We start from the raw sequence: 25,956 nt of genomic DNA, 5'->3' as shown, positions 1-25,956 counted from the left end.
AAAAAAAATAGGCTAACCATCAAAAATTGTGTTTTTTTTTTTTTTTGCTAATTTTCTACACTGTAAAACCCAACTTTATCAAATGACATGAGTGTAGTCCACTCAAAATTTACTGAAAATTATTTCTACTAATTTGAAAGAGTTTTGAACTCAGTGTTGTAGGTAATGAGTTAATTAAATACCTAATTTCTACAGTACTCATATAGATTCGTTTTTTGAACTTGGTTTGTTGCAATCGGTTTCCTCAAATGGTTTGGGTTACCTTAACTTTTTGGGTTTTACGTGTTTGTTTTGTATTCCTTCTATATTAACTGCTGAAGAATTTGAGTCACTGACAACTAAAGTTACACAATATATCGCAAAATTATTGTTATCACAATAACAGTATTTTTAAGTGTACAGTTAAGTGCAATCGCAGACGTGTGATAAATTACATTTATTTAACTCTTGTGTATTGTTCAAATTGACTACCTTTTCGTTATGTTCATGGTTGTTCTAGCCCCATTGACTTCCATTACAATTACATTTTTGATTGCAAAGCCATATAATCATGCATTCTTGATTGTTGGTGGTTTTTCCATTTATGCCAAGTTTAGAGTGCATGATTTTAGCCCCGATTATGACTCGCCGACAGGTTTTTAGAAATCGCAGACAAATGCCTGAAATCACAGGCAAATCAGTGCTTGTTCACGCGAGTAAAAAACACTCAATGTGAACTATTGGAGATGCGATCTGAGAGAATTGCGATGAGTCGCTGATGCCTGTGAGATATTTGGCATGCTAAATATCTGGAGCTGTCGCTGATTCAAATCATGCTGTGTGAAATGAGTTTTGACTAAAAATAACATCGGCGATTACCTACAGCCAATGAGAGAGCAGCATTCACTTGTGTGGGTACCTGCAGGCCAGCGGGAGGTTGGGGGAGAAGTTAAAAGTGCTCATTTTCAGTTTATTTAGACCCAAGAAATGTAGGAAAAACTAGTGGAAATTTGGCAGGAGCACCTGTGTCTGTTTGACGTGTCATGTGAGAAATTCAGTTCATTGTCTACTCAAAATGGCCTATTTATCCTTTTCATACTCATTTTCTCTGTTAGCTATGATTTTGACAAGAAATCGACTGTGTTGTTTGCGTAAATGTTTTTAAGGTAAATCACATACTTTAAATTCATGTCTTTATTTCCAGACATTGCTAAAACAAAAAAAACACTTTTATTAAACATTTCTTTTCTTATAAAACATAAATAATCTTCAGTACAGTTTACTGACATATATTCCATTCCTAAAATGCCTTTTGTTGTTATAGCATCAAATTTTGCACCTCTCCAATCAATGATTATTCGACTCTTACTCCACCAAATGAAATAAGGTTATTCTGCAGGTCTGGATGCAAAGCCACCGATAGTAAAACATAGACAGAAATTACCTTAAACAGGCGTAGAATGTTGGCCACCATTATGGAGACTGAGCTAGCTGCTGCCCCTATCACACCAATGATCTTGTCCGGTTTGGCAAAGATGGGCTGCTCACCACTAGCACATCGCACATCGGTTGAATCACGTTCAATGAGGGCCTGCACAAAGGTAAGCGACTGTTCCAGGGCATATGTGTCTCGCGAACAGGTGTCCAAAATGCGTGCCCCTAAGGTAACATTGGGCAGCAGGTCAGGGTCTTTATTGATGAGGTCAATGGCAAAAAGCATGGCCTCTAACCGATGAATACCCTTCTCTTTCTTAAGTTCCCCACAAGGAGCACCCCGTTCGCCCCGAGCATGCACTGGGAAAAGACCACCTAGGATGATGTCACCATCTAATCGTATAGAATGGGCATATTCAGGAGCAGGGGGTGTCAGTGGATCCGTACGCTGGCTGATGGATCTAGTCACCCCAGTTAGAAGAAGACAGCCATACCATACAAAGGCACTCAACATGGTGACATGAAGTGGATCCAGAACTACAAGCAGCAGTGAGGTCGCAGTTACAAAGGTGGGAAGCCAGCAGGGACCGAGCGCAATAACTGAAGGGGGTCATCAGTGCCCCTCAGTGGAGCAACTGCATACCAGCTATCAAAGTCAGACGTCAAGGAGACCATTGGATTCGCCTGGAAGTTTTGGGGGACAAACGAAGAAGGACGCCGCGAATTAGATGATGGAATATGAGCGAAATCACATAGTTGCTAGCTCCTCAATTACAGAGGTCACAGACCATTAGAACCCTGTGTGAGAGAGAACAGCAGAAGATTATGCTTTCATCAGCAAAGATTGGTGCACATTATTTATCAGAACACACATATGCATTGCACAGCAGGAAGTCTTAAAGTGTGAAAAAATGTAGAATGATCAGTGCAATTGTGTATTCGCTAAACACATCTGATCTGACTTTTAAAACATGCATCTGTTTATGCATAAATATGCATGCCTAATCAGCCCTACACTTTTTACGCTTTAGTTTTGAATAGCTTTATACAACATGTGAGTCAATGTGCTTCACACACATGGTTGGATCGATCCCAATAAAGAGCAGCAACCTTGGAAAATATTTCCTTTAGGTTTACAATTAAAACTTAAAAGGGACAACACACCCAATCGTTTCACATTTACTCACCACTGTGTCATTCCAAACCCCTTTCCTTCACAAACCACAAATAGACCCCAGTCAGCTGTCAATTTCAGTGCATCTTTTCTCCATACCATGAATGGGAATGGGACTCTCTTTTGTGCTCTAAGAGGGGTGTCAAACAGGTTTGAAAAACATGAGGATGAGTAAATGACAGAATTTTTATTTTGTGAACTGTCCCTTTAAGTACATTTACCTCTACAGTACAAAAGTATGGTGATTTATTCAGTCCCATTAAATGTAAGTTTGATTCTGTTTTATTTACAAAATAATAATAATAATAATAATAATAATAATAATAACGAATATAGCAAAGGATCAACACCATTATATAAGAACCCATTTAAAAGAATCATTGTACAGATTGTACAGAAATAGCGTTGCTGGTAAAACTTTGAAACAGACAGAAAATCAAACATTCCTTTAATGGCATCTGATAATTGCGACAGGTTGGGAACGGCATCGGAATCAGAAATAGTTCAACAGACCATAGTTCAACACAAACAGCACTGTAACAATTAAGCAAATGCACCCTTTTGCACAAACAGCATAATACGGATCAACAAACTCATTGTCTTTCTTTTGCAGATATTAAGAAATAAAATTTTGAATGCATTCCTACCTGCAGGTGCCTGAGGAGTGCTCGAGCACTGATCGCTGCTGCTTTGATGCTGCTGGGAGGGACAGCGCGCGCAAGAAGCACACGGAGCGCACGAGCGCATCATTTCTCCTGAAAATACTCCCACTCCCTTATGATTGGCCTGACAATTTGAATGCTTTATTTGCCCCGAGCCACATCAAGTGAAACTGGAGTCAATCAGTTGCGCACGACGGAAACAAGTAAATAATTAAATAAACTAAAGAGATGGGGGAAACCTTAAATAACTATGACGTTAAAGTAACTCTGTTATCATTATTAAATATGATATGAGCGCGATGCTATATGATTTTTTAAACACCACAGAGTGTTCTGACTGATAAATGCAAAATGCGGATTAGAAATATTCATTCCTATGTGCCCTGGTTTGACTGGTCAACAGTCGCCGCTGTAAATTATCTTATTGCTCCATCTAGTGTAAACACGGGGCACTTACGCGTATCGTTCATGTTCAGTACATCTCCACTGTTGGTATTTTTAAAATCGATTAGAATCGTTTTCACACAGTGAATTAAAATGAGATATAATTATTTTGGGGGTAAAACTAAGCCTATAAATATAAGAAATTGACCCTTTTAAGTAATGGAATTACTAATTAAAATACTAAAACTACAATTAAAAAAATATATAATTATATTATATATATATATATATATATATATATATATATATATATATATATATATATATATATATATATATACGATCATTGATTAATTACAAAAAATATTAAGTAATTAGGTACAAGAAAATATTAAAACTGAAAAATGATTAAAGGGCTCATTCTGTGTCAACCAGAGCTCCTCTGCTTACTTTGGCCAATTTTGTTAATTTTTATTCTAAGACAAATACTGACAAATCACTACATTTGTTAGCACTGCAGATGTATATTTGTTGATTAGCGCTATTGAAGTCAAAATGATAATTTGGGACAAATATAGGGGTATGAAAAAAACATATTAGAAACATGCCACCATCCTTTGTTTATTCATTCATTCATTAATTTTCTTTTCGGCTTAGTGCCTTTATTAATCCGGGGTCGCCACAGCGGAATGAACCGTCAACTTATCCAGCATATGTTTTACTCAGCGGATGCCCTTCCAGCTGCAACTCATCTCTGGGAAACATACATACACATTCATTCATTCACACTCTACCCAATTCACCTGTACCACATGACTTTGGACTGTGGGAGAAACCGGAGAACCCGGAGGAAACCCACGCGAACACAGGGAGAACATGCAAACTCTACACAGAAACGCCAACTGACCCAGCTGAGGGTCGAACCAGCAGCCTTCTTGCTGTGAGGCGACAGCACTGCCTACTGCGCCACTGCTTCGCCTCCTTTATTTATTATTGATTCAATTCAATTCAGTTCACCTTTTTTTCAATAGCACTTTTACAACAGTCAAAGCAGCTTAATATAGAAGTTCTGTTAAATTGAAGCCGTGTCAGTCCAGTTTTCAGAGTTGAAGTTCAGTTCAGTGAGATTCAATTTTCACTGCTGAAAATCCAAACACTGAAGAGCAAATACATTATTGCAAAGAGACCGGAAGTTATAATATTAATCTTAATCTTTAAATGGATAGTTCATCCAAAACTGAAAATTCTGTCATAATTTACTCTCTTATCCCTTGTTCCAAACCTGTTTTACATTTTTTCTTCTGTTGAATTTCAATTCATCTTTAAATCTAATGCTTTTTACAATGTAGGCAGGAGAACAGGGTATAGAATACTGGTGTAGTTCTAAATTAAAAATGATAAATTTCAGTTTAGCATAAATGTCACTGTTGAAGTTCAGTTCAGTTTATTCAGATAAGTGCATTCTCTGCTAAAGGCAGATCCACTGAAGAGCAACTCTATCGATGCACACCTCCAATATTTCCAACCAGGCAAGCCAGTGACAACCGAGGCAAGGAACCAAAGTTTCACCAATTGATGGAAGTAAATAAAAAGCAGGCTCGGCCACGGTGAAGAAGTTCTCTTGCCAAACATCTTGTGCAGTGTTGAACAAAACAGAAGATATTTTGAAAAAAGCTGCAAACCTGTAACAATTGACTTCAATGGTTATTCTTCAATGCTAACAGGTTTTCAGCTTTCTTCAGATTATCTTCTATAGTGTTCAATAAATGGCAGCATGGTAGCTTAGTGGTTAGCACTGTCGCCTCACAGCAAAAAGGTTACTGGTTCGAGTACTGGTGTTGACATTTCTGTGTGGAGTTTGTATGTTCTCCTCATGTCCGTATGGGTTCATTCGGGTCCTCCGGTTTTCCCCACAGTCCAAAAACATGTGGTAAAGGTGAATCAGATTAACTAAATTGGCCGTAGAGTATGTGTGTGAATTTGAGAGTGTATTTGTGTTTCCCAGTACTGGGTTGTGGCTGGAAGGGCATCTGCTGCATAAAACATACGCCAAAATAGTTGGCGGTTCACTCCGCTGTGGCAACTCCTAATTAATAAATTACTAAGCCGAAGGAAGATGAATGAATGAACAGTGTTCAATAAAACCAAGAAACTCATAAAGGTTTGGAACCACTTGAGGGGGAATACATTGAGCTAATTTTTAATTTGGGGGGAACTATCCCTTTAACGCCCTAATGTGTCTCCAAGAGCAAATGATCACATTATCTGTGGTCAAAGCCAATTGTGGGAGACTGGATCACCAATAATTTTTCCTTTAAAGAGCAATGCCTGAAGAACAGATCACATATAAATTAACCTTCCTGTCGTGTTCGGGTCAAATCTGACCGATTTACAACTTAAATCACTCATAAATATTGTGTTTTACATCTGATTGCCTCAAGGTCTCATGATATCCTCCACACTATGCATTTGAACATATAAAAGTGATGATCAACTCTTTCATTGAATTTTGAGTGTTTTAATCAATCTTGTTACATCTGTGGTGTTCCAGGTCAAAAGTGACCGCCATAGGAAATGAATGGGTATCCAGTCTATATTCATCCATCAGACAGAAAACATCTCCACACACACAACCCCAACTCACTCACTCACTCACTCACTCACTCACTCACTCACTCACTCACTCACTCATTTCAGACTGAACAGTCTTTTGCAGGTACAAATCTCTTTTCAGGCTTATGTGTTGATCCTCCAGCCTGATCTCATGAGGAAACATCACAATTTTACGTTTTGTAAGTTTAGTGGCTAATGAGTTCAGTCGTACAAAAGTGTACGATTTTTAAAAGGAGGTGGCACCCAACCCCACCCCTAAACCCAATCGTCATTGGGGATAAGCAAATTGTATAAAACTGTATGAATGAGATCATACAAATTCATATGGATTAGCTACTAAACCAATAAGTTATGAATTTCCATGAAAGTGTTTTCTAACGGGATTCTCCAACGTGAATCAACTTTCTGATAAAACAGTGTGTATCATATCTTAACACAGCGTCTTTCTTTATTTTCTTATTTTATTCTTTTTGTTTATGTTTATTTCTCTCTCTCTGGAAAGAAGCATAGAGAAGGAATCTTGTTCCCTTTCTTTCTTTCTTTCTTTCTTTCTTTCTTTCTTTCTTTCTTTCTTTCTACCAATCTTCATTCAGCCAATCTCTGAGTCTAGCAGGAGCACTTTTAGCTTAGCAACAATTATTTTATTATATTAGACCGTTATTATCTCGCTAAAAATAACCAAAGTATAACTAGTGCTAGTTCTGTGTCCATGCTCACCGTATATACCCTCAGTCACTATTTCCTATATTAGTACACTTGAAGGACTGAAAATTCGATCACTCAGAACACAGGAAAGGATGGCATTTTGTTTGTGCTTTGTTGGTTAATAAATCATTCAGATGGATTAAAGTTTTAATTTCTTTAGTAAGACCCTCTGTTATTTTAGCGAGCTGTCTATTAGTAATGAAACAAAGTATTTTGATTTCTGTCATCTATTGTTCATTTTGTAATATATTTTCAGTGCCTATTTTTATTTTCTTTGCAGTTATCTTATGTCTAATTCTGTAAATTCATGTTAAACACTACTTTCAAACATTGTTCACAGCTAAAGAATGTTGAATAAAAATTTGGTGGAGAAAAATGATTTTTGTGCTAATATAAGAGCAGTTAAAACAGACCGGTCAATTTTGACTGGGAACACTAAAGTAAGGGGCAGGATGTGAACACGACAGGAGGGTTAGAAATGAATCTTGTTTTATTTCCTTTAATTTCTTAATCAAAATTAATGAAAATCTGAAAACTAATTTATCTTTTTTTAATCTTCATTTTTATGTGCTTCAGATTCCAATGTATGACTCTTACAGTGTTGTAAAACTTTGCTGTAATACATGCAGTAATTTTCACATTACAAATTTTAAAAATTACAAATTTAAAAAATACAGTAACATACTGCATAACTTTGAAAATACAGTTCATATTACAGTAAAATAATGTGTAATTTATACAGATTGTTAACAGTGTACTTTTAGCTAATACTCCACTTGCAGCATAAATACTTTAGCACATGACACCAATGAAATTAGGATGTAAATACTTTTACATTGCTGAAAAGCTGAATTTTTTTAAAAAGCTGAAAAATTATCATTTTGGACCCCAAATGTACCTGCAATCATAGAATTCTCTAAATCAATCTATTGTCTAAAGTTCAATTTTATACAATTCTGTAAATTTTATATTCCGAACCTTATTAGCTCCCTGTATATTTTCCCCCAACATCTGTTTAATGAAAACAAGACTTTTTTCAACACATTTCCACACATTTTACCTATATTAATTAATAGGTTGCATGTAATAAATTAATAAATTGGTGCATGACGATGGTTTGTTGTAGACAATCAATGTTGTTATTTTTTTTAAATTAGAAACTGATTTTATTCTAGCCAAAATAAAACAAATAAGAAAAAATTATCGGAAATACTTTGAAAAATGCCTTGTTAAACATCTCTGGAGAAATATATAAACAATAAAAAAATAAATCACAGGAGGGCTAATAAATTTGACCTCAACTGTATATGACAATATTCACTTCGTACATTACGATTATGATATTGTTTTTGAATTTCATTGTCTCCCCTATAATTTACTCAAGTGTACATTTCTGGGCTCACGAACGCATTTTGATAGGCCTAATTCCCGGACTTGAACCCTCAATGACTTGTTTGCAAATCCACTAAATCGTTTTAACAGAAATACAGATCTTTAAAACAAACACTGACAAAGTTTGTGTGTATTATTTTTATTTGAAAAAAAACGATGCAAGCAAGAATATATCAGAATTTTGCAAATGAAAAGGAGTGCACAGCATCAGAATGTATCTAATGTTTGGCATTCAGAAAGCCCTATATGTAACGATTAATAAACAAGGGATTAAAGCATTCTGCATGCACCCCAACTAAAATAAATCATACTTGCAATTAACTTGCTTAAAAGCTTCTTTATAACTATGTATACTTGAAAGCAACGATGAGAGCCATGTACTAAAGCAAAATTATCTCAATAGATTAAGTTATTAGTAGGCTACCTAACTGAACAAATACAGTAGTATTCTAATTTATTTTAGTCACAGTTGCAACCTTTTCTTCAAGACAAACACAAAGTTTAAGCTGTTAAAAAAAATCTAGACTCTCAATTAAGACACATCCTGAGCAGCTTAATAAGTAGGCTTTGACTTAAAGGGCAGAACATATATAAGTACATTTCTAACAAATTAGCAGCATTTCAATCTGTAATTGATTAGAGAGGTGATCATATGGCAGGAAAGCAGTTACATAACTTATCTACTTATATTTAACATTAGTTAGACATGCTGTACATACGCAGAGCATATACTTCCCATGTATTTTACACTTACTCCATTTTCAATTTATGAAACATTCTTTATGTATTTTCAAACTGTCGGAGAGAATACAAAAAATAGTGGTATAATCCATTTACAAATTATTCAAAATTCATTTTGAGAATTTGCTTTGTTTAAACGTTTTGTCAATACCAGTAACCAGTCAAAGCTGACTCAAAGTCAATTGCAGATCATTCTCCATTTGAAGGGTAGACGCCATTTCTTTTGCAACAGTGCCCTCCAGAGTAAAAAGCTGGAACAAAGTATTTGGTGTTCTTTCTTTATCTTGACCCCTTTATGCAAAGTTGATTCATCCACCGTTTTTTTTTCCCCACAGGTCTGTCCATATCCCTTTGTCTTCTTTTGTATGTAGATACCCCCATCAAATAAATCCAGTGCAAATGTGCAACGTATTCGGAAAGAAATGAAAGAATGTCTAAATGGAAAAAAAGAAAAAAAGTGAAAGTCAATAAAACATCCACATATAAATAACACATTGATTACATTATAAAACTTTTTAAAGGGGAAAGTGTGTGTACTCTATATAGATATAAATATGTTAAGATTTGAGATTGAATCTGCTGTTATCAAAATAAATATACATTTTTTCTCTACATGCTTAAAAAATGTCCTTTATATCAATTACTATTTTTTAAAGAACAAAAGTGTATATACAGATTTATTTGTAGTTAATCTAATCACTTAAATGGAATGGGCATTAACAAAACCTTTAAGAATCAGAACTCAAAAACTGAACCAGTACTCAAAAAACTGAACTGTACTCAAAAGACAAAACCAGTGGACGGCCCCAGAAGTCTGAAAGGTCAGGTCAAAATGTGAATGATCAAGAAAAACGACATATCTCTTAAAGAGTAATTCCTATCAATAGTGTATTTGTCTGAATGTAGCAGTGACTTAAATACGAAGTATATACAGGAATCAGAGAGTGAAATTCAATACTTTTTAAGACCTTTTTTAATACTCTTTCCATACATTTTAGATTTTAACTTACAGTATATTTACTAAATATTAATGTAAGAAACTAATCCAAAACTAAAACATTATTCATATACTGAATATAAATCTATTAAATCTAGCTAATTCAGCATGCTGGCCTATAGAACTGCAGAAATAATGGTGTTGCCTTGGTTACTGCAGTAAACAAAGCAGCATGATGTCAAATCTAGCAGGATTTTATTGATTCCATAAACTACACAGCATTCTGATATTCGCTGATTTAATTCAGGCAAACTTTAGCATACAACCATACATTGCATATTCAAAAATTATATCAAATTTACTACCTTGTAAAATAGCATTTAAGACTTTTTCATACTTTTTAGGGTCTTAAATTTCTCGACATTGATTTATCATCTTTTAATACTTTAAGACCCCGCGGATACCCTGAAATAACAATTAATTAATCAAAAAAACATACCCATCCATTGAAACCACTTAAAAGTTGATAAAATAAAGAAAAAGTCAAACATTTTCTGATGTAAATTGTCAGTGCTGTTTGTCTATGCAATATGGTTGTGGGTGACTGTTGTCAGGCGTAATTTAGTTTAGTACTTTGGTTTAAAGTTTCTCAAATGCAGCCCTTAAGATTTGCAAAACCTAGTTTTAAAGCAAACTCCCAACCCTAATTTGAAAAACAACAATAGCTCCTTTAATATACATAAGCACTGACATCATATGCTGTCTGCCAAAAATTATTTATTGAATTATCTATTATCTAGTGAAATAGTAATCATATCAAGGCATAAAGAACACATCAGTTTAAATACATGCATTCAATTATAAAAGATTGTTAAAAAAATGTATTTATTTTAATTTTTCCAGGCCTTTTTTTTGTGAAATCTAATTGCTCAATAAGAGCACTACATAACCTAAGATGCCTAGGGTTAAGTGTTTTAAATCTCACTTAAGGGTGCTTGTTGAATGCATTAATAAAGCAGCAACATACCAAATGAGAGCCTTTGATCGAGTGCTTCTTCCTTGTAATTTGTCCCCACTAGCAATGGCAGTCTTGTGTCTCCGCCTGTGCGTCTCAAGGTAAACCTTTTTGGCAAATGCTCTGCCACACATATCGCATGCATGGAGGGAAAAGTTTTTGGTTACCCTAACCTCAGTGCAAGTCTCCTGACTTCTAGTGATGGGTGGTCCCTTGATAACATTATGACTTCGAGTGACATGTGGATTCTTGGCTGCTTGAAGGTTCTTGTCTTGTCTGTTTGGTGCAAGCGGAGACTCAAGTTTGCCTGTGTTAAGTGATGTTAAAGCAGAATGCTTTCGAGTGTTGGGGGATGTTTGCGATTCCGGTTTCTTTGCTTTGGGAGATACTAGAAGATCTTGTTGGCGACTGCTAGGGGAGGCTGGTGGATCTTGCGTTTTATGCTTCCCACTGCCATCTTCCTTTGCATTTATTTTCTTGCTTGCGCTGCTCAAGATAGCATCAGCTGGTTTCTTAACTGCCTGGTTCTCCAAGGCAGGCATGACCTTAGCCAGATACCTCGACGACTTCTTGTGCACCACTGTGATATGGCGAATTACATCACGTTTACGCCGTGACTCATATCTGCAGATGGGGCAGCGGTAAAACTTTATGTAGATGCTATCGTTTCCATCAGTGTGGAGCTCTGCAATGTGCTTGCCTAGGTTGTAACTGGTACTAAACTGGCGTTTACACAACCAGCAGTAGATCCTCTTAAAGTCAAAACTCACACTGTGATTTCCATCATCCTCTGAAGCTTTTGAGAGAGACTCTTTCTTTACATAAACCTTATCTCTTCTTTCATGCTTCGATTTGGAATTCTGAGAGCTGTTTTCTAGAGTGGGTATCTTATGAACAATTCGCATATGTCGCCTAAGCATTAGTTGGGAGCTGTACTTGCGTTTGCACAGCTTGCAGCGACAACTTGTCAGGTTGTACTGTGGTTTTTCTTGCTTTAAAGGAGAGCTTGGCACTTTTGCTGGAGATGGAGGAGAATGAGTGTCAAGTAAAAGAGGCTGGCCTGGTCTTGTGGCAATGTCTGGAGTAATCAAATCCCGCTTTAAGCCACGGTGGACCTCATCAAAGTGACGACGAACATTGGCCTTGGTGGCAAAAGACTTTTTGCACACTGGGCAACTCTTCCCAGGAGACGGCGGCGGTTCAACAGGATGCTTGTCTTTAACCACTGACAGCAGGCTGATGGGCACTGTACGTGTCTCGGTAAACTTGCGCAGCTCCTCCATCCTCTGCCAATGCATCTTTCGGCAGTGTCGGCGCACACTACGTCTAGAGCCAAAGTCTTTTCCGCAGAGGCAACAAGAGATCCTTAATTCCTTTACTTCTGAGGCTGCACTCTCCTCTTCCTCTTCCTCCCCTTCTACCCCCTCAATCTTCATTTGCTCTTCACAGCTCGGACCTTCTTTAGCAGGTTGTTCTTCGGGTTCAGTTTCCATCTCATCATCAAAATCTGACGGTTGGACCTTTTTGGGAGCCAAAATAGATTTGCGACGATTTTTCTTCTCAGGTACCAAAATCTCAGTGACAGGGGTAGGGGCAGTAGTTGTGGGGGCAGGGGATTCTGGCATGTCCTGAACTTCCCCTAGTGAAACATGTTGGAACACTGCATTGGGGTTGGTCTCAATGGCCTCCAGCTGAATGGTTTGTTTTTCTTGCTCTTTCTGTGGATAGATGGCTTGAAGAAGTTCTTTAATGGCATGGCTCTGCCCACCTTGTGAGGGATCTGCAGAAAGAGATCAAAAAACATTAATCTTATAAAAAAATACTATTATTTACTTGAAAAAAATAAACTACACTATATTGCCAAAAGTTTTAGGACATCTGCCTTTAAAAGCCTTTAGCCCAGGACATGCCAAGCCAACAGTCGGCTCTGAGGCAGCGTTGAGCCATCGTGAGCATCTGTACGGCTAGTATGTTTGGTGTGTTTTACACCTTGTCTCTCTTCAGGCTCATGTTGGAGTGGGTTGGCCGAATTCAGCATGTAAAAATCAGCCAGTGACAAAAGAGAGAGCTATGGTTGGTTGTTCAGCAACGAATCAGAGCATGAGATCAAAAACTGAAGTGACAAAACCAACCAAACGATTCAAGTCAAGGGGGAACACAAAGATGTCGGCTGTAATTTTGTTGCATTTCTCAAATATTTAAAAGTATATTAATTTTTTGATAATCAGATATATTTTCACAAGCGAATCCCTCAGTGGTGAGTGACAAGCACTATGGAATCACAAATTCCAGTTTCAATTTTTGAAATGAGAGAACAGACTTCTGTATCCTGCAATGGGGAAAGAACTCCTTTTACTCAGAATGCATACTCTTGGTACAAGGCAATCCAAGGTGCCGAAATTAATTTGGGAAACTGTCAATGGGTGGTGTTTTACAGACAAAAACGAACGACATTGTGACATTGAACGGACTTCTTTAAAGTAGAATAGCTGACTTTAGCATTGTTTTTCAGATAAACCACTATGTTCAAATGTGCCTATTTTCACTGAGTGGTACGGTATGGTTCAGTATGCTTTTATGGCCGTTTTGACTGTCAAAAGGTACCTAAAAGCGAACTGTACCCTACCTCTTTTTGGGAACCCTTTGCAAAGGGTACCTAGCACAACAAAAGGGTACCAAAAGGCAGAGACACGCAGCTGAATGCCATTGGTTTACAGAGAAACTTCATTACCGTACACAAGCCAGGAGAACAAAAACAAAGAAATTTTTTTTTTTAAATACACAGTCGAGACATTACACCATAATACTATATACATGTAATTACAAGCCATGGTTGACCCGAGCTCAAACAAACCTTGTCGTTGTCTTAATAAACAGTGACAAAGCCAAGAACAAAATCGTGTCCTGTTTTTGTTTTACGAGGCTGTCTAAAAGTGAGAGCGGTTTTACTATCTCCTGAGAAACGCATCTATATCTGAAAAAACAAGCTGATAAAAATAACATGCACATGATTATTGAAGTGCTTCTGATATCCAATCCTTTCAGAAACGGGCAATCGTGAGCGTGAAGCACAAAAAAAACAAAGGAGAAGCCGGAAAAACAAAAACAAAGGAGCATATGATTCTTTCAGCAATCTAAACCATGAACAAACTGCCATGTTTAACTATTATCATCACTATTATGAACTCGGAATGACGGAATAACTTTCTAACAGAGGTTACATGTGCTCGTGAAGATTAAAGATACAGATCAGTGGTTTGCACTGACTGTGGGCTATATGTTGCATGTTGTTTTTGAACCCAAATAAGGACTAAATGTATGCTCTGTGTGTAGTTTTTCTGTAATAGGTAACATATCGGAGACTGTAAGGGTCTGTATGAGTTTATATATGTTGCGTTTATTTATTTATTTTATATAATCGCAGTCATTACAGTAGGCTATTTCGCCCTATCAATGATCTGCAGTTATAATCAAATCATGTTCATAGAAAAGTTAGTAATAAACATTTATACACAAGTATTTGTGTAAAAAGCATCTGTTTTTTTGCGAAGTGCTTCTCATATAATATGTGAACCACCCGTACAGCTTTACTTTGAGGAAGATTTTCTCGAGCAAGAATGACGTCACTGAAACTTTCTGTCCATTGGTACCCTTTTGGCAGTGGATACGCAAGCCTGATAAAGGTGACCCGTAATGACCCGTACCGTACCACTTAGTGGAAACAGGCCATTAGCAGGTTAAATAACTGCAAACATATTATGGTATAATAGGCAGATTACACGTATACAGCAACGGTCCCAAACTCCAAGGACATTTTGTGTAGTAATAAAACTATAAAACAACTTTGTTTGTCTGTGTCTTCTATGTTAGATTAGGGTCCACATTTAATACAGGCAATATGACGTTGCCTGTTACTCTAATTGTAAACACATCACACTGTCCGACTTAGTAAACGTGCACCCTGACAAGTTGTTTTTACATTTTTTGCCTCACAAATGTGTTCTTGGAGCATTGTATGAAAACAGTTGAACCACTGTTGACAATGTTTTTGGTTCCTTTTCTGAACTTTGATCATCTTGGAAACATTGCTGTTTAAGGAGGCTGAAGGAGCTCTCAAATTTAATTTAATCTATCTTCATTTTTTTTTTTTTGAACATGAACAAAAATCTGAAACCACATTATCAATTGGTGAATAATTAATATCACATTAACAGGAAGCTGTTGGATGATGGGTAGTTTTACATTTCTTTCTTACTTTCACAAAAATATACATTTTGGTTACACAAAAAAGTTAATGGTATCCAATGTGTTTTTTGTTAATAAGAGGTAATAATTGAAAAAGTTAAATAACTATGAGAGTTTAAAATACATGTACAAACCATCTGACTGAGGTTGTCTGGAAAAGCAGTAAAGCTCCTTGTGTGTGACCAGATTTGGTAGACCACGGAACAGACTTCGACAGATTTTACATTCAAATATGGTGTCAACTTCCTTCAACAGCATTTGTTTTAGTTGAGTTGTACCTGCAATAACAGCACAATGAAAGCAAGCAGTTATCAAAAAGAAAGAAAGAAGGAAATCTCCACAGTCTCACTCAATGTAAATATTGACTGTTTCTTTGGACTGCATTTCACTTTCAGCAAAAAGAGCATACACCTGGATTCTAGCATTTAATATAACACAGTGTTGTGCCTGGTAAATACAACAGGTTTGCCTGAATTATCATAATTCTGGGATTAAAGTACCTGAGCGAAAACACTCAATAATTTGATGAATTCCTGACTTGGAGGTCTGAAGCTGTTGTTGAAGCAGGGGTGGATCACCAGGCTCAATCAGATGCACTAAAAACAAAGGACAGCAGACAATAAATAATAATAATAATAATAAACATCTAGGTTATCAATTATGTCAAACAGATAGCTGATCAAGTGTGTTTCAGCTAGGCAATATGTCTCATTTTGGTTTCTTTCTTCATGAACTTCACAATTCAAACCTGGATGCAATTCTGTCTTTAATTTTAATTGGAATAAAAATCTATATTTATTCCATATTTGTCTACTTATCCTGTATTTAACAATGTGATAAATTAAGCAAGTTGGATTACTATACATGTACCTGTAGGGATGAACTTATTACTATTTAAACTAGATTTTAACAATGATGATTGCAAATATGCAGCGAAAAGTTGAATTAATATGCAAGGCAGATGAAATCATATAAAGGAACACAAGGAAAATAACTCTGAAAAATCGAGACAATCATTTGTATGTAACAGCAATTGATCCATGATGTTTTGCTATACATTTTTCAAATAAACAAGTAAGGTTTTAAAATATCAAATGTTACTGTAAGAGTGCATGACAATATTATACTAATTTGACCTTTTTAATATTATATGTCTCTACAATTTGCTAACTGACTTATCAAAGTAAATGTTGGTTTAAATTAGTAAAATGTTAAAGGCATTTGCTTCTTCCAATTGTTTTTTTTTTTTCATTCAAAAACAGAAGAATGGTTTTCTACTTGTGCTTGTAGTCTATAAAAATACAATGCTGCTAAAGTAACACTTTTTAGCTCTTTTCAAAAGAAAAGATTCTACTGTGATCTAGTCAACATTTTACTATTACCCAGTATATGCATTACCTCTTAATCTTTGAATAGCTTGTATTTATTTATGGTCATAAATTACAATAAAGACAAATAACTCCAGGTCACTGAAATTAGCAGCAATGTAGAACACAAATAACTACCTGCTGTGCTAGACATCTTATCCTAGCATTAATAATTATGGAATATGTTGATTCATGGAATGTGTTTGTCCTACATTAACAGCCATGTTACCACAAGACAGTGGATTCAAATCAAACTACGCAAAGAGATTTTTTCAAAACAAAATGCGTCAAGTAAACAGTAATCTTAATGCCTTTGCAATGTATGTGGGTTGATTATGTGCAGATATCACCAAGAGATGAAAACAAATAAATCAGATAATCAATATCATAAACATTTAGGTCAAATATATCAAAAGTATGAAAGTCTACACCAAATTATTCTATGTATTTATTAATGTGGTGTATTCCAGAATACAACAGAGTATTAACTAAAATGTAAGTGGAAGCTGATTATATACATTTGGAATTGATTTGATATTAAAAAGTGTGTGATGCATAAATGAATTCTGCCAAAAATAAGAAAGACTTTTTATTGTAAAAGGAAATTTTTTTCCCCTTTGGATAGGCTGACAAATCGTGCACAATAAGACCAGGAATGTGTATTTAAAAAGGAAACAGGGTCAGTTTTAATTTCATGTTGACTTTAAGGTGCCGGGTTCCTACCTGGATTTTTGCCACAAGGCTCTTGAGGGGTTTCTGTTGTTTGGCAACAGCAGGCCTGAAGTGTCTCAGTCTGGCAGTATTTGTCACTAGTCAGGCTTCCCTGAACTTCACTCTTAGTAGCCTCCATCTCAGAGGCCCCTTTTATGAACCTAAAAGGCTAAACAAAAAAGAGAATCAGAGCAGTTTCCTCTCAATGCTTTTGATGTACAAATTATTTTTTCACACATGCATCCTGAAATAGCAACATGTTTTCCGGCAGCAACAGAAGCGTAATTAACAATTTACAATTTGATTATCAGATATTGTAAAACATTATAAGTATTTGCTTGGAAGTTAACTACAGTTGTTTATTGCTGTACTGACAAAGACAAAGACCTATTAATGTCACTTTGATGACTATGTTGAAGACATTTATTGCACATTTATCAAGGAAATGTCAAGATGAGGCATAACAGAACAAAACAAATTATGTAAATGTCTGTCAAGCATCAAACAAACATCAATACTGGGAAAATAGGAAGAACCAATTATGACAATAGGACAAACTAAAATGAGACTGAATTGTTGAATCACAAAGCTTTTAAATATTCATATTTTTGGCTTAAAGGGACTCTTTACACACAAACTTGTAATAATTAAATGAGTCAAAATATTAAATATGCAATGATTAGATAGTGATGATAAAACAACAATTCATTTGGATTCCTACAAGCAAAAACATGCAACAATCAGTAAAAAAAAATCTTAATATGCGGCATTCATTGTTCTAACCAGTTTAAAAACAACAGAAAAGTAACTTCCTAAGAACAGTTACCACAATAAAATTTCATTTCATTTAAAAACATAGCAGGGCAAACTATGAAAGGTAAGGTTTGGATAAGTGGCAAAAAATATGAACCCAATATCGCAGTTTAGATATGTATACTTCTCATATTAATATTTCATTTAGTTAAATTTTATCAGTTTTCAGCCTTATGCAGTTCACTTAAATATTGCATGACATGCTTGTTTTCATGTCAACTCCTTCCTTAAAGCTGTTAGCATTTGGGCGGTGGTTACTATGGTAAAAACAATGTTTTGATGTGCTTCGGTGTATGCCATTGTGTTTACTTAAGTATTTCGAAAAACAAGGCAAAATAAAACTATAATATTCTGTGTTGTGATTCTGATGGACACCTGACCGAGATGGCAACGTCCTGCCCAAACATTCGCGAGGCAGGAAGTCGCGAGGGGTGTTTGAAAGAGCACGTGTCCGCGGCCAAATGTACAAATTGACGTAATTATGCTTCATACTACTACCATTCTGAGTTTATAACCCGCAGTTCGATTGATAAAAAACACACGTGTTTGATACGAGTCGCATTGTCGGTGTCAAGTCAAAAAGACGAGCAAATATCGGAGTATCACGGTGGAACAAGTACTTTGCGAACTTAATAACAAAGTACTTCGTGTAAAACTAAAGCCTGGTATAAGCGAGCAAGAGCATCCAAAACAACAGAGAACGCCTTGAATTGACCATCGGCAGGCACCCAAAAGCATCGCAGACATTTGGCCACGTGACCGGAAAAAAATAATAATTTAAAATAACAGACACACGATCTGTGCCAGACTCTCTTAAAGCTTTGGGATAAAACGCGTGATATATAACGTTTGACATTAAATGATACATTAAATAATGACACACTACAATGTCGGACGTACATCATGTGGTTGTTTAAAATTACGTGGTCACATTAGCTCGCGAAAAGTCACCACAAAATAAACCTCCACATTGTGCTTTTACCCGGGGATGCATTACCATATCAGAAACAGGATAAAATCGCTATTTTATACGACAAAGTCGTACCCAGAACCTTTAACAGAAACGCACATTCGCACGTACCCATCAAAACACACTGGGTCCACAAGGGGCCAAACGTTAGAACAACGTGAAAAGTTGATGCCCAGATTTAGCAGTGACAGTTTCAAAATCAAAGTACAAATATACAACTACAAGTTCTGGACGACCAGAACAGAAGCACTAACATCAGTTCACGCGTGTGAGTGACTTTCGATAGGTAATTGTGGATGCATGTGTACGGGAACGCGCGAAGCCATTGGCAGCATGAGCATCGCCAAGTCCACAGATGCTAAAATTAAGCATCTGACCACCAAAGAGCCAATGTATCGCAGACTACCACTTGGATAACATCGAAAAGTGTGTGTTTGCGCTATTCGTGGCTATTTCTGTCCTACTAAAACCTGTTGGAAAACCCGGGGTTTGCGTTCTCCCCTATGCGCAATTTAGACACGTCGTGGCGCATACACGCTTCATTTAGCCAAACTGTTTAAAAATGTAAGCGCAGGTTATATCGCTGGGTTTTCCGGATATTCGGGCTATTTAGCGTTTTCGTGAAGCAATTTGCATCGCTCCATTATTCTGTAAATCTCTTTTACACGGTTACATTGTCAGGCCAAATCTCCTCTATTGCGAACCACAATGGGCCAGATTAACTTGATGGAGAAGGAGAGCCCATGTGCAGAATGGAGCTTTAAAGCGGCATAAGAAGGACTGATGCTTACCAGGGAGTGAGTGCGGCGTAAAGGCGGGCTGATGCGAGAGGCGATACAAAAGACGACGTTGCCACCAACTTACGGTGCTTTATGAGCACAAACCCACCAAAATATGAAATCGCGTCCCCAAACAGTGACAAAGGGCACACATTCGGGAGGATTTGCGTGATTATAGGGCACGTCCGACAGATAAAGTGCTGCGCTTTGCGGCGCTGTGCCATCTTCCCGAAGCCGCTTTGGCGCACAGGTCTGGTGACCCTTCCGCCTTTACGCGTCCTCTCCTCTTCGTTGTTTTGTTATGAAGTGCCATATTCACTCCCAAGTAGGCCCGCGGACTTGCTTTATCTTTGCGGACAGTCGCTGCGAGTCCGAATCAACTCTCGCTCTAATTTAAGCGCTCGGAACAAGTGCGTTTTCCCCGGTTGCACAGCCAGCACGAACGGTGACGCCATTTTCTGTAGAGAACAACCACGCTCGCGCAGGATAGGAAACGACACTGGTCCGCTGCACGATTCCGGGCCCGAGTGGGCAACTCCCGCGGTTGAAATCGGCTGAGATGTGTTCACAGAGTTCTTACCTCGGGTAAAAACAACGTTCGCTTTCGAGTTAAGATGGTAGAAGACGGTCTGGAGGTTGTTTCTCTCGCCTCTCGCGCTGACGCTGCCCTCTCGGAAGCTGCCTTTGTGCACCGCGAGGACCTCTCGGCGGAGAAGCGGCTGTTGCGCAAAGGTGCAATGGATGTTTGAGACCACCAAAATGTGGCACCCGATGTTGTCGCCAGATTGGTGATTTACATCTGACCCCCACAACGTGTGCATCTAACTAAGGAAATTAACGACCAGTTTAATTCTCACACACCCACATAAAACTGTAGCAAATACACCGGATTCCAAACAAAAAATTAAGCCCACGGAGCCTTGGCGATGACATATAGTACTTTTTTGGAAAATTATTTAAAAAAAACACTTTAAACAAATATATTTACAAAATTAGACATCTAAATTTGAATTCGTTAACTCTGACTATTCCATAAGCAAACTTTTATCTACTTGAAGTCTTAAAACACTTAGTGAAAGTCTATTTTGTTTAGCATTTGCCACGTTTGGTAATAAAACCAGGCCCATCTAAATAGCTAAATGTCTGCAAGAGTGGATTTGATGTTGTTGTCTGAACCACGTGGTAGTAAATAATACCTAACATTTTCCTAAAATTATTGTTTCAGAATTTAAAGACTTTTATTTACTGTTTTAACTGCTAAACTATAAATATATATTCTTTAATTGTTTAAGAAAAACACAAGAGGCAAAGTTTATAAGTGTAAAAGAACAGTAGCAAATATAGAATTTAAACAATTGTTTAAAAGGGGAAAAAATAAATGAATAAAGCCCAACAGAGGATATTATATATCATTTATATTGTTTACATTTTTCTTTAAAATCATCCTCAAGGATAGAATATTTTACCAAATTGAAGAATCCTCTTCATGTTGTTTTATGATCAACACCATGACAGTCTGCAATATTAGCATTTAAAAAACAATGCAAGTTTAACACTATGGTATGCTACTCATTGTAGCATGTGAACATTAAACTATTCATAAGCTAACACATCTACATTCATTAAAAAATTTAAACGGTTCCCACCATAATTAGCATGTAATCATTCTTCCCATTGAACTGTTAATGTAAGCCATTCTCTGTCTCTCCACTGACCTTTTGCATTGCGAGAGTGTAGCAGCTAAGTTTTATTATTTACTTAAAGGTAGACTGGCATTCACTGATAGATGTGCTATATTATGTCATTTCTGTTTTTCCACACCAGTGAGATTTTTTATTGATAAAATGTAAAATATCAAAGCAAGTGGGACATGCATACAAATACTCAAGATATTTTCTTACAAACCCAGTAAATATTTTTAAATTAATGACCTCACATTTTTATTAATTGGGAGGCAAACATTCAGTTCACACATCAGTGTGATACACTAACATCTAACAACCTCCAGTTGTAACGATACTTTACTTTGTATCTTTTCCCTTTTATACACTATATAACTTTTCGCTGTGTTAAATGTGTTAAACATTAACATATATTTAAAAAATTATAAAGGCAATAAAAATAAAATGTAATAATATAAAGAAATACAATATGTGTGTGTTTATTTATACTTAATGGTCACAACTCAGAATCCTAATTTTAAAAAAAAATTGTGCTAAAGTCATTCTAAGCAGTAATATTTATAGTTGTACTAAAGTTCACTTACATAAATATTTTTTAAAAGTTGTAAAATATTTTAGCAAACCATTCATATTTAGATTTTTCTCATTGTGGATAAATTGTGCTATTTACTTTCTGTGGAAAACAAAACAAGATACTTTGAAAAGATCTCAAGTGTTTATTTTTGTCCATACGTTACATTTCAATGGCTTCTGACTTTCATTGTATGAACAAACGCATGGATAGTTCATGATGACAAAGTTTGCAATTGTCTTCCTTTACTTGCCAATTTACAGATTGGTGGGAGTTGAGAGTTTTAATATTCTGTACCCACACACAACCTATTTCCTAAAACACTATGTTATAATGTTTAAAAAATTAGGCACAAAGTCAAGTAAATTTACATCAAGAGCTTTATGGTCTATTTAATTTTTGGTCTCTATAAGGAAAATAGATCATAAAACACACAAAATGCAGTATTTTCAAAATGTAAAAATACAGATCATTTCCTGCAATGCTTGGGTTTAGGGTGATGGATTATACAATATAAAGATAGTATGTGTGTGTGTGCAGCATCATTGCAATAGTAGAGGTCTAGTGTATGAGTAACAAGTTATATTTGTGATTTGTGTTGTATATTTATTTTTATTAAAATGACATTTGTTCAGTTTTTGTGTTAGTTATTTTGTTTTGACATTTTCTAAAATGTATTTTATTAGACATGATTTATTTGTAACTAATAAAATAATTTAACATCAATACATCTTTATGAATATACACTTTTTCATATGAATCAATACAAAATCCTTTAAAAGAACACTTGAAAAACTTTTTTTAATAGTTGTTGAGTTCTTCTACTGCTTGAACATTGTTGCACTTCTTACAAGCCGTTTGTCCTAAACAGAGAATTAGATAGATCTGGATAAACCATGCACAAAATATACAGTCACTAATCTGTCTTATTAAAGGGTATCAAAACATGAAAGACATAACATACTGCTGATATAATCAAATTTATACAAAACAAAAGATGAGTGTTGTGTCTGCATTCAAACTTTGAATTTAGAGCCCTTGAATATCCAAATAATGTTATATTACTCAAGCAGTAGTTATACTTACACCTCTCTAATGAATGTTTCCTGTGATATCCTGTCTTCACTGGCTCCATCAGGGAACGTGCTGAAATTCTTGATGCCAATGGTCTTTAGCACTGTTGGGGACCCATGTTACATTTAGTCTGACCACTAGTATAACTCTTACATGCATGAACTGTAAACAACAAAGTTTGTTTGAAAGTATTGAAAAAATGTGCTCTTAATATGGTTTTAATATCCTTTAACTTGTATCACACCAATGATATAATTCATAGAGAATGTATATATAGAATGTAAATGTATACAAATAATTGTGGCCTCACTTGACTTAATTTGACTCATTATTTAATCACCTTTGTAGATCCAAAGTACCCATTAGAAATGCATACATTTCCAGAATACAAAAATATTTTTGTTAATAATCAGACAGATTTGTGTGCTTTCATTGGAAATAACCACAAAAATGTCTGAAGCTTCAAAACTTACATAAAGAGAAATATAAATAAATCGTCATGAACTGACAGACATTCTTATGAACTGAGCAGAGATACTTCAGATTCCTTTATATAGGGTTCAATATAAGATTATTTCTACATATAATATCCCATTTTTGATGATTAAAAGCAAATCTCATTGGTTTTCAAAAAAAAAAAAAAAACAAGCATGCATACGTAAAACATAAATGTAATAAACAATAAAAAACTATTAAAGATAGGTTTATAAAACAAAAACAACATGCTAATTAAAATACAAAAACAAACAGAAAAATTTACTGACTGAAATTTAAATTTTTTAAATAATTTTTTATTTACTACTATTTAAACACTGGTATTTTCAATAAATAAACAGGACTGAAACCTGCTTTAATAACAATCAAAAAACAACATTTAAATAAATTAAGCTAAAACAACACAATTCCTTTTTGTTGTTTGGGGGACAACTTAATTGTTTTATGTTCAATCTACTTGAATTTGTGAAAACTACTAAGTTAACTTAATTCCTTCATTTTTTTCCCAACACAAATTGTGTGGAACCCAACATTTTTTAAAGTGAATACACAATGCTGTATTCAGAGTTCATACACATTTTTACAACTAAAATTCCATGACTTTTCCAAGACTTTTCCAGAACTTTCAAGTACATTTTCATGAAGTAATGTTTCATGTAATGTGTACATATAAATGGTAAATAATAAGAAAAAAATGACATTCAAATTTGTAACAGCATATCGTAGAACACGCAAAAATCTATTTAGTTTAAATTTGTTTTTCTATGTAAAATTGATTTTTATGATGCTTACACAGCACTAACAATGTGAGAGCAAGTTTTTTGCCAAGGACAGAAAAGAAGTAAAGACAACTATATTCAAGTTAGGGCTACACAATATATAGTTTCAGCATCACTATCGCAATGTGTGCATCCGCAATAGTCACATCGCAGGATATGAAATGTTGGGATTATAATTTAACATAGAGTTTAATCATAATTGATTAAAAGTTTATCATCTGCATGCATTATTAAAGAGATAGTTCACCCAAAAAATTTCTTACCATTTTCATTACACCCTTCACTTGTTTCGAACATTTATGAGTTTTTTTTTTAATGAACACAAAAAGAATATAATTTAATAACTCCTATAGTATTGAAACAAGTGAAGTGTGGGTAAATAGTGAGTACATTTTAATATTTGAGTGAACTGTCACTTTAAGGTCTGTGATTGTGTGAACATTTCAATATTTCAAATTTTAAAACATCCGGCAACAAGAAATTTTTTTGTAACGTTAATAAAGATTAAATAATATTCAATGAAGACTATGCAGTTTTGATTATTCAATATCTGTACCTGAATAGTGAATACCTGAAAACTATAATTCACTTTTATCTTTACTATAATTTATTTATATGCTTGTAATTTATTTGTTATATATTATTCGAGATTCACTCCTCTACAAAATCCCCCCAATCAATCCAAAATAACCTGGTAAATCATCTGGTCAAATTGTGTTCACATCGTAATATAAATCACAGAAATACAAAAAAATCATAAACTCAGATTTTTGCAGTATCACGCAGCCCTAATTCAAGTAAACAGATATTTGTTAAACTAATTTCCATGACTTTTCCAAAATTTTGTGGGTTTTTCTGTTTTTCAAAAACTTTTTCCAGGCCTGGAAAATGCCATGTCAAAACTCCAAGTTTTCCATGACTATATGAACCCTATGTATTATATAATATAATCCAATATCATTTGATATGATATTTAATAAAATGATCCCTTCAAAAAGCCTGTCTGTGCATTTTACATTTTTTTTTGGTTACATGCATTTCCCAGACGCTTTCACCCAAAGGCACTTCATTCATCAAAATTAACTTTTTTTTGTGTGTGTTGTTAAGGTTTTCCTAAAAGGACAACGAGTTTTATGACATCTGCAACATAAGGGATTTACCTTCTTTGTATTGACCGTAAGTGATGCAGCCTTGATTGGAAGGATCCAGGATTCCAAAAAGCGCGTCTAGGTTGGCTACGTTTAAGAGGCACGGAGTGTTTCCTTGGTGATATTTGGAAATTTTTAGCTTTTCAAGCTGGTCAATCAGAAATGTCCTAGGACGATCTGTAAGACTGGGTATTAGTTATGTGCATGAACGCAAATTTAATATTTTTCTATGTACTAAATTAGGCAGTTTCATCCAAAAAATGTTTTAAAACTCTCAAGCAACATA

At 35.4% G+C, this 25,956-nt stretch overlaps 3 protein-coding genes across 4 annotated transcripts in view; all 3 read right to left on the bottom strand.

Moving 5' to 3' along the window:
- Positions 1-3,287, bottom strand: part of grm8b (glutamate receptor, metabotropic 8b) — a 346,404-nt gene extending 343,117 nt beyond the window's left edge. Inside the window, exons 1-2 of the mRNA XM_056452403.1 lie at positions 3,235-3,287; positions 1,424-2,211 (exon numbers count right to left, since the gene is read on the bottom strand). Coding sequence (XP_056308378.1) covers positions 1,424-1,927 — 504 coding nt within the window. The 5' untranslated portion in view covers positions 1,928-2,211; positions 3,235-3,287. The remainder of the gene's footprint in view (positions 1-1,423; positions 2,212-3,234) is intronic.
- A 5,186-nt stretch (positions 3,288-8,473) lies between these two features.
- Positions 8,474-20,665, bottom strand: znf800a (zinc finger protein 800a). Of its 2 annotated transcripts, none has more exons than XM_056452176.1 (6): positions 20,502-20,665; positions 17,372-17,528; positions 15,782-15,877; positions 15,416-15,559; positions 11,049-12,816; positions 8,474-9,518 (listed from the first exon to the last, which is right to left on the bottom strand). In XM_056452176.1, coding segments are annotated over exons 2-6 (2,136 nt in total). In that variant the 5' UTR covers positions 17,499-17,528; positions 20,502-20,665; the 3' UTR covers positions 8,474-9,517. The 2 variants fall into 2 exon arrangements, with proteins under 2 accessions (XP_056308151.1, XP_056308152.1); XM_056452177.1 differs by lacking the exon at positions 20,502-20,665 and adding an exon at positions 19,934-20,403.
- A 2,282-nt stretch (positions 20,666-22,947) lies between these two features.
- The window catches only part of si:dkey-42p14.3 (EF-hand calcium-binding domain-containing protein 10), a 3,192-nt gene continuing 183 nt past the window's right edge, over positions 22,948-25,956 (bottom strand). Inside the window, exons 2-4 of the mRNA XM_056452302.1 lie at positions 25,683-25,847; positions 23,261-23,351; positions 22,948-23,037 (exon numbers count right to left, since the gene is read on the bottom strand). Of these exons, the coding sequence (XP_056308277.1) occupies positions 23,022-23,037; positions 23,261-23,351; positions 25,683-25,847 (272 nt within the window). The 3' untranslated portion in view covers positions 22,948-23,021. The remainder of the gene's footprint in view (positions 23,038-23,260; positions 23,352-25,682; positions 25,848-25,956) is intronic.

Source organism: Danio aesculapii, chromosome 25 (genome assembly GCF_903798145.1).
Source record: "Danio aesculapii chromosome 25, fDanAes4.1, whole genome shotgun sequence".
Taxonomy (NCBI): domain Eukaryota; kingdom Metazoa; phylum Chordata; class Actinopteri; order Cypriniformes; family Danionidae; genus Danio; species Danio aesculapii.
Note: the sequence above shows the minus strand (reverse complement) of the source record. Positions and strands in the feature narration are given on the sequence as shown.

What these genes read in the sequence shown, in the direction of transcription:
- znf800a (XM_056452176.1), bottom strand. Translation starts at nt 17,498, where the DNA reads ATGGAGGCTACTAAGAGTGAAGTTCAGGGAAGCCTGACTAGTGACAAA. An exon ending in GCCTTGTGGCAAAAATCCAG is followed by an intron (nt 15,878 to 17,371) that starts GTAGGAACCCGG and finishes CTTTGTTTTTAG; the next exon opens with TGCATCTGATTGAGCCTGGT. An exon ending in TATTGAGTGTTTTCGCTCAG is followed by an intron (nt 15,560 to 15,781) that starts GTACTTTAATCC and finishes CTGTTATTGCAG; the next exon opens with GTACAACTCAACTAAAACAA.